Source organism: Callorhinus ursinus, unplaced genomic scaffold (genome assembly GCF_003265705.2).
Source record: "Callorhinus ursinus isolate GAN/ISIS: 27379988/994484 unplaced genomic scaffold, GSC_fseal_2.0 scaffold61, whole genome shotgun sequence".
NCBI classification, from domain to species: Eukaryota; Metazoa; Chordata; class Mammalia; order Carnivora; family Otariidae; genus Callorhinus; species Callorhinus ursinus.
The window spans coordinates 6,147,719-6,156,402 of record NW_027397123.1 but is presented as its reverse complement, the minus strand read 5'-3'; the positions used below and the strand labels follow the sequence as shown (position 1 = coordinate 6,156,402).

The following is an 8,684-nucleotide window of genomic DNA, read 5'->3' as shown; positions in this document are numbered from 1 at the left end:
ACTGTATAAATCTGCATTTCTTACTGAAATAATATATTTCCATATATTTGTGTGCAAGTCCTAATTCCTCTGTGGTGAACTGTCTATTCATGTTAATTGTCTACTGATCTACTTTGCTTCTAGTATGTCTATTTCAATTTGAAATTAACCTTTTTATCTACAAAGTTCAAAACTGTATTTACTGTAAGTATTTTTCCTATTCTATTAATTCCATTGAGGCTATGTAAATTTTTTTAACATACAGATGATTTAAAAAAAAAAAAACCAACTTTTTTTTACCTTCTAAATTCTTAGCTTAGAAGGGCATTGCAGGCATCTCCCTCTGAGAGGTTTGATAAGAGTGGCTATAGGATTTCCTGGTCTTATTTATGTGTATGTACAGATTAATCCTTTCATTTAATAGGAATCTATTTGGTATATGAACTAGGGAAGGCTCAAAGCTGGGTTTTTTTTTTTCCTACTACTGCTAATCACTATACTTGAATCCTTTCCTTCCCCTTTGCTCTGTGAGGCGGCCTTTATGAAACAGCCACCATGCATGCCAACCCCAGGTCCCCTGAAGGCATCCACACACACTTCTCTATGTAACAGGTCCTACTGTTTTCCCTACTTCAACTACTCGTTTTAAATATGAAGTGGCTAATCCAGCTCTCCCCCTGAGTCAAAATGCTCCCTTTCCAGATTTCCTCTGGTGGTCTTATCTGCTCATTCTTTCTAGTTAAGTTTAAGATCATTTCCTCATCTTTAAATTCTAATCCAGCTGAAGTGAAATTCTTACCAGGAGAAAAACAGGCTATATTCAAACATCTCAAAATGAAGTCAAGATTAAAATGTGAACACCAAAAACATTAACATGTCCTAGAAGGAAATAAGCAAGCATTCATAGAATAGGGAAGGCCTTTCTAGATTTCACAATAATGTCAGAAACTACAAAGACTGATAAAAAGGTATGCAAAAAAAAACCCCTCAAAAAAACAAAATTGAATAAACATGACAGATAAAAGGCAAATCTGGTCATGTATACACCCAACCCCACCCCATAAGCCCTTAAAGCCCTCAGTGTCTTCCTGGTGTTCCTAGGGGGAGGGGGTGGGGAGGACCAAGCTTCAGAACAGGACACCAAAGGCATCGCTAGGCTGGCCCCTGCCCACTTCTCCAGGCCATCTCGAATGACTGCCCACCTCACCCAAGTGCCCCCAGCCACAAACATCTTCCTTCAGCTGCTCACATGTGTCCTTGTGTCATGCTCCCTCTTCTCCAAGCCCCACACTGACCATCTCCTGCAAGCCCCTGAGCCATTCCCAGGCACTCCTTGTACCTTCCTCAGCTCTGCTCTCAATGCTCTCTTCCTGAGGAGGAAACCCTTCCTGACTGCCCAGCCCGACGTCAGCTTTCGCCCAGCTCAAGCAACAGAGGAAATGTTGTTAAAGAAGAGAGAAGGCTATAGGATAGGTGCCAGTGAAGGTGAAATCAGTATGGATGCTCAGAGAGGGGCCACACAAGAAGTGGTGGGTGACAGCACGCGCATCTAGCTTGTGGGCAGGGGAGTCCTGTGAGGGGCTGAAGGCAGCCCTGAATTCTCTGGCTCTGCGCGGCCATGAAAACCAGCGCTTTCAACGAGCCAAAATCTCACAAGAGCCGCTCTAGAGAAAATTCTGATACGAGTCAAAAGCAATCAATGTCCCAGGACAGTGTCCCTTTGACCCTGGTGATAGAAACCTGAGTCCTAAGCTCCAGTCCTAACCACACACGCACGCACACGCATGCGCACATAAGCACACGTGAGCTGGGGCTCCTCCATCAGAGAAGCAGCAGAGCCAGCGATACGGTCCTTACTGAAGCCTCAGCTCGGAGGTGGTGGCATAGGGTTCGATGAAACTGTCCTTTTCAACGTAGGTCGTGTCACCCTCAGACAGGGATCTCTGGCGAGGCTGAGGAATGGCAACGGTCCGGCCGGTCAGTGTTGTTGTTAGGATGACTGCAGCCAGAGCGGATCTAGGGACAAAAACATGCCAGGGAGAAGGTGAGACACAAACCGGCCAGCTGAAGGCTGAACAACAGGACACGAGAGTTACTGAAGGGTGACCTTCTGTTCCATATTTAGTGAGAAGCTACTATGTGCCCGCCATCTGTTAATGTGCCTCATTTCATCATCACACCAACTGAATGAATGGATATTACTGTCATCTCCATTTTTTCCTAAAACATAAATGACTTGTCCAAGATTTCCTAGCTAATAGGAGATGGGTCCAGGTCCCTAATCTAGGCAGTCTATATTCAAGTAGTTTCCTTTTCAAATGAAAGATCAGAATGGGGGGCAATAAAGGGAGACATAAAAAAATATAAAAGATTTTATTTTTAAATTATTTTTTAAAAGATATATATTTATTTATTTTATCGAGAGAGAGAGAGAGAGAGAGAGAGAGAGAACCCACAAGTGGGAGGGGCAGAGGGAGAGAGACTCTCAAGCAGACTCTATGCTGAGCGCAGAGCCCGACCCAGGATCTCACGACCCTGAAGTCAGGACCTGAGCTGAAACCAAGAGCCAGACACTTAGCAAACTGCACCACCCAGGTGCCCCCAAAAAAGATACAAAAGATTTTAAAGGGCATTTTAAAAACACTTGCAAATTATTCAAAACTATAATACTGGGAAGACAGAGTAATGGATTTACCCTCCCTCTTGAAAAAGCAAAACCAAACAAAAGATTTACAACTGTGTCAGCTTACTGCCTGAGAGAATTTCCAGGTCACGGCACAGGGAGGAAGAGCTGAAGTGGAGCCAGGCGGACCTCCTGAGCTGTGGAGACGGAGCTGAGCATCCAGGAACAGCAGAGCAGACAGAATTTGCAGGACAGAGGACTGGAAAGGAGAGAGCTGAACAGAGAGAGCTCTCGAAATCTGCAGACGGCCCCCTGGGTGTTCAGCAAAACATTCCTCAGTGCATGAATGTGAGGAAACTATCCAAGGCTGGGGGAAGAACCATCCACAAAAATTAGAGGATCAGTTCCAGGTGCTTACACACGGTTGGGGACAATGCCTGTACCCACCAGACAGATGGGAAAAAATTATAATCTACAGGACATTGAGTACAGTCCTCAGAAAGGTCTTGCCTCAGTAGTGGGGAGTAATTAGCCCAGGATTGAGCACTGCTTCAGATGTATCTAACAAATCATAAAAACAAGACCTAAAAGATCAAATTGGTTCCAAGTAACTTAACTGCATCCCAGAACAAAATTCCAGAAGATTTGTAGGAATACAAAAATACCCAGCACACAACAAGGTGACCCTTACAACAGTGTCTAGTATGCAATCCAAGATAACCAGGCATGCAAAATTATAGAAAACCACGACCCAAAATGATGAGAAGAATCAACAGAAACCCACTCAGAACTGAATGCATATGTTAGAATTAGCAGAGAAGGACATTAAGACAATTATAACTGTATTCCATACACTCAAAAAGCTGAGTAGAAACACGAGAGATTATTAAAAAAGACTTGAGCTTTGGGAGTTGAAAATTACACTGTATGGGACAGACAGCAGATTACCCATTGCAGAAGAAAACACTAGTGAAACTGAAGGCAAAACAAGAGAAAATAGCCAAAATGAAACACAAAGAGGAAATAATTTTTAAAAAAAAGCATCATGAGACATGGGATAAAAAATGCGACTGTTTTATGCTTTAAGCCACTAAGTTTTGGTGTAATTTGTTACACGATAATAGGTAACTAATACAATACAGCCTTTTCAACAAATGGTCCTGGAACAACTGGATATCCATAAACAAAAAAATGAGCTTGAATCTGTGCCTCCCACGCCATATTCAAAAATAAACTCAAATTGGATCATAGACCTCAATGTAAAGCCCCAAACTATAAAACTTCTAGAAGAAAATATAGGAGAAAATCTTCGTGGCCTTGGGTCAGACAAAGATTTCTTAGATATGATGCTGAAATAATGATCTGTAAAAGAAAAAAATTGGTATGATGAACTTCATAAAAATTTAAAACTTCTGCTCTTTGAAAGACACTGTTAAGAGAATGAAAAGACAAGCCACACACAGGGAGAAAATATTTGCAAATCTCATATTTGATAAAGGACTTGTATCCAGAATATATAAAGAACTCTCAAAATACAGTAATAGGAACACAAACAACCCAATTTTTAAAAGTGAGCACAAGATTTGAATAGACACTTCACCAAAGAAGATATACAAATGGTAAATAAGCACAAAAGATGCTCAACAACCTTAGGTATTAAAGAAATGTAAAATAAAACCACAATGAGATACTACTACACTACTACTCTTAGAATGTCCAAAATTTACATTCATAAGCACATCCGTGGAGTGAGCCTCAAGAAATATGACCCCTTGGGTAGAGAGATCCAGAAATCTGCAAGGAAGGAGTTGGGAATTTCTGATGTGCACATGGACTCCAGGCACAACAGGGCTGCCTGGGCCAAAGGAATAAGGAATGGGCCACACCAAATCCGTATATGGTCGTCCAGAAAGCATAAGGAAAATGGAGATTCACCAGACAAGGTCTATACATTGTTACCTACACACTGTCACCACTTCTGAAATCCTATCAACAGGCAGTATGAGTTACAACTACTGTCAACTAAAATTATAAAACCACACACATGGGCGCCCGGGTGGCTCAGTTGGTTAAGCGACTGCCTTCAGCTCAGGTCATGATCCTGGAGTCCCGGGATCGAGTCCCGGGATCGAGTCCCGCATCGGGCTCCCTGCTCAGCAGGGAGTCTGCTTCTCCCTCTGACCCTCCCCTCTCTCATGCTCTCTCTCTATCTCATTCTATCTCTCAAATAAATAAAATCTTAAACCCCCCCCCACACACACACTACTGACCAAATCAAGTGTTGGTGAGGATGTGAAGCAACTGGAACTCATACAATGTTGGTCAGAACATAAATAAAAACTTTGGAAAATAGTTTGACGCTTACTTAACTGTATATTTATACACCTAGTATATATGACCCACCTATTCCACTCCTAGGTATTTATCCGAGAAAAACAAAAGCGTGTGTAGAAAACAAAGATTTGTGCACAAATGTTCACAGCAGCTTTGTTTTTAAAATAATAAAGCCTGAAAAAAACTCAAATATCCATCCACAGGTAAAAGGAGAAACAAATTGTAACATATTCATTATTCATATGATGGAACACTACTCAGCAATAAAAAGGATGAATTACTGATTTTCACAACAGTATGGATGAATCTCAAAATAATTATGCTGAATCAAAGAAGCCGGTATAATTATTGGGTATAATCCCACCTGTATAAAATTCTAGAAAATGCAGACTAATCTAATGTGACAGAAAGCAGATCAGGTGGCCAGGAGATGGGGGTGAGGGTGGATTGGGCAGAGGAATGGGAAGGAGGAGAGGAGGACAGGAGGTAGGAATTACAAAGGAACATGGTGTGCCTCCTGAGAAAAAACACTTTGAAATATTTTTAGTGTTTGTTTTTTCCTTAAGTACCATGTTGCTAACAAGAAGAGCCGTTTATTCGTGTTTATTCCAAGCCGAGGACTGTTATAAGTCCAGAAGGAAACCTGAGGGGATGATGGGTATGTTTATTATCTCGATTGTAGTGATGGTTTCATGGATGTAAACACATGTCACAACATGATGTGTTTCAAGTATGTACAGTTTATTGTTAAGTCCATCATACCCCAATAAAACTGGTTTAAGAAAAGACTGTTAAAGGCAAAAATAATAACAATATATTGTGGGATTTATAACATATGGAATTAGAAGGGGCAACAGTAACACGAAGGATGGGAAGGAGGAAACGGAAGCAAATGGCTGTAGGATTCTTACGCTATCTCTGATGTTGGGAGCATCGGAAGATGGGGGAATCCCAGGCCCTGGAGAGTGAACATCCTTCTTCCTTCCTTCCCCAAAATCAGCTCTTTTAAAAGGCAGACTTGTATTTCAAAAGAAAATTATGTGCATAATTCAAATTCCTTTCAACATACTACGAACCTATATACTTGGGCTTTAATGCTTTATATCTGAAAAACTACTAATCGCCTTCAATTATGAAATGGGCAAACTCCATACACCTGAAAGGGACAGATCGTTATCCCACAGAGAAACCATATTAAGTGCTTCATTATGGAACCATGATAAGCATTTCGAAGGACGTGAATCTAATGGCCTGTTCACCTGAGACTCACCTTGGTCTCTCTGGAGAAGGGTTGGGGCTGCGGGGAGGAGGTGTGCGGGGCACAGCTGGCTTTGGTGCGATGCTGGCTGCAGGTAGAAGGCCATGGATGATGTGTTTCTGCACAAATGAAACCCAGCAGCGTCACTGGTGTATGGGATCACCTGGGTCTTGTCACCACCCTGCTTGGAGCCTGAAAGGGGACACCTGCACTGGCCACCCAGGGATCTAACCCCACCAGGAACCCAGTCCTCCCCCTGCCATCCCCAATTCCTATCTGGCCAGGCAAGTATGCCCACCCAGGGAACACCACTGCAGCTGCCCATTGTGGGGAACCTCTCATCCTTCCCTCCTCAGAGAGGCTTCCCGGACCATCCCCCAGAGTCACTCTCTGGGACCTCCAGTCTCACAGCAACACCCCAATGACCCTACTCCCTCACATGCTACCCCACCTACAGAATGGAAGCTTCCCAAGAGCAGGCAACCTTCTTGTCTTTATCAACCCTGTAACTCAAGCACTTCCCCCATTACTCCACACTGTGTAGAAGCTTAATGAAGATTTTAGATAGTTTACCTCCAAGATGCAGAGTAACGAAAACTAGTTCCTACACACAATGAAAATCAGAGAATCTGGCTTTAGGCAACTGGCAGTCATTCAGAAGTTTCTGGATATAGCCACTCTCTAGGCATTAGCCATTATTCACACCTACTAGAGGCAAAACACCAAGACTGCAATGAAGAAACCTTGTCTTCATCGACAAGGTAACAGAGTATGGAGGGAAAACACCCAAGTACTTATCACATAACACAGAATTATGGAAAGTGCCAAGGGAAAGGTAAAGACAAATTTGGTTCTGGGATGGCACAGGGAGGGAAGGGCTCCTCCAGGTCTGGGGGCCAGCAAGGGAACCTCTAATGTCCCGCTGGAAAAAAAATCACAGAGGCATTTAGACCGGGTCATCAAAGATGGCCACTGCTCTCACATGTGGGAAATGAGATGGAAAAGCATTCTAGGAAGAGGGAACAGCATGAACAACGGAAAGAAGCAAGACAGTAGTGGCAGCGCTCTAGAACTAACAAGTATTCCAGTTTGCTGGAATATAGAAGCGTCTAAGGAGAGGCTAGAAGAATGAGCTGGGGTTAAGAGTGGGGATTGCTCCCATTTAAGAGTTTTTATACGTGACTAAGGAGAACCTGTGGCTTAGTGAGGAACACCCACCGAAATTGGCCCCTGTAAAGGCTCAGCAGGCAGTGGTAGGCATGAAATTGGGAGTAGGCGCCTACAGTGACAGGGTGGCTATGATAAGGTTTGGAAGGAAGCATTCCAGGCAGAAGGGCTACCAAAGGCCTGAACGAATAGAAGAAATGGCTGGAGTGTGTGGGTGTTGGAGGCACTGGGTTTTAAGGAGCGCAGCAGCACGATCAGATGTCCAATTTAAGGGGCGCCTGGGTGGCTCAGTCGTTAAGCGTCTGCCTTCGGCTCAGGTCATGATCTCAGGGTCCTGGAATCGAGCCCCGCATCAGGTTCCTAGCTCAGTGGGAAGCCTGCTTCTCCGTCTCCCACTCCCCCTGCTTGTGTTCCCTCTCTCGCTGTGTATCTCTCTGTCAAATAAATAAATCAAATCTTTAAAAAAATAAAAGAATCCCCCTGGCTGCCATGTGGAAAACGATCCTAGGAGAAAGGTAGGACTGGAAGCAGATAAACAGTGGGGAGCTGCTGCAGCAGCCAGGTAGATGCTGGAAGCCAGGGTTGGGGCGGGAACAGCTGCAGGTTATATTTAGTGGGTAGAATCTATAGAGCTTGGCTGATGGGGTTACGCGGTGGGTAGCAGAGGGAGGACTCAAGAACGACCTGCCACTGGGGGTTATTCAGCAGTGGAGTAGGTTTGTGCGGACAGGAGTGCTCCCCGACACCGGAGCAAACGTTGCAGGGGAGACAAGGCGACTCCTGTCTCACTGAGGCCGACCCTGGGATAGAGGATGCTTTAGAACACAAAAAAATCAGGGCTTCTCGAGTGGAAAACAACTGCCTTTTGTGCTGCCACCTGGCCTCAACCTCAGGCCAAATCCCAACCCCCCCCGTTTAACTCCTGGCCCCCCGGATCTACTTACAAACTGGCTCTTGCGGCCCCTGCGAAACCCCTGGAGCATCCTTGCGCGGGGAGTGGCCGAACCAGGGCTGGACCGACGTGCAGATTTCCTCCCAGGCGAAGAACACTCCCTAGAACCTGAGCCACCCTCCCGTTGTCTTAGCCCCAGACGCTTTTTCTACGGAATGCACTTCGCAACAACCTCGTCTTCCATTAGCTCCGCTTTCGCTTCGACCAATCAGAGCTAAGGTTACTCCGCACCCGTCGCTCTTGGCAACCAGCGGTCCCCCATTCAAATTCCTCCGGGGCGGAAGCAGTGCGTAGTCCGTTCTCTTATTGGCCAGCTCAGGTGTCGATCTCTGACGCTATAGCCTATCTAGCGCCGTGGGAGGTGGAGGGCG

At 44.7% G+C, this 8,684-nt stretch overlaps 1 protein-coding gene across 5 annotated transcripts in view; it reads right to left on the bottom strand.

The window, feature by feature from the left end:
• CEP89 (centrosomal protein 89) overlaps nucleotides 1–8,521 on the bottom strand; it is a 74,549-nt gene extending 66,028 nt beyond the window's left edge. Inside the window, exons 1-3 of one of the 5 annotated variants that reach the window (XM_073885097.1) lie at nucleotides 8,306–8,521; nucleotides 6,207–6,313; nucleotides 1,837–1,995 (exon numbers count right to left, since the gene is read on the bottom strand). In XM_073885097.1, coding sequence (XP_073741198.1) covers nucleotides 1,837–1,995; nucleotides 6,207–6,313; nucleotides 8,306–8,344 — 305 coding nt within the window. In that variant the 5' untranslated portion in view covers nucleotides 8,345–8,521. Of the gene's footprint in view, nucleotides 1–1,836; nucleotides 1,996–2,729; nucleotides 3,965–6,206; nucleotides 6,314–8,305 lie in introns of those variants that run through there. The other 4 variants (XM_073885095.1, XM_073885094.1, XM_073885100.1 and 1 more) reach the window with 4 other exon arrangements.
• Between the last annotated feature and the right edge of the window lie 163 nt (nucleotides 8,522–8,684).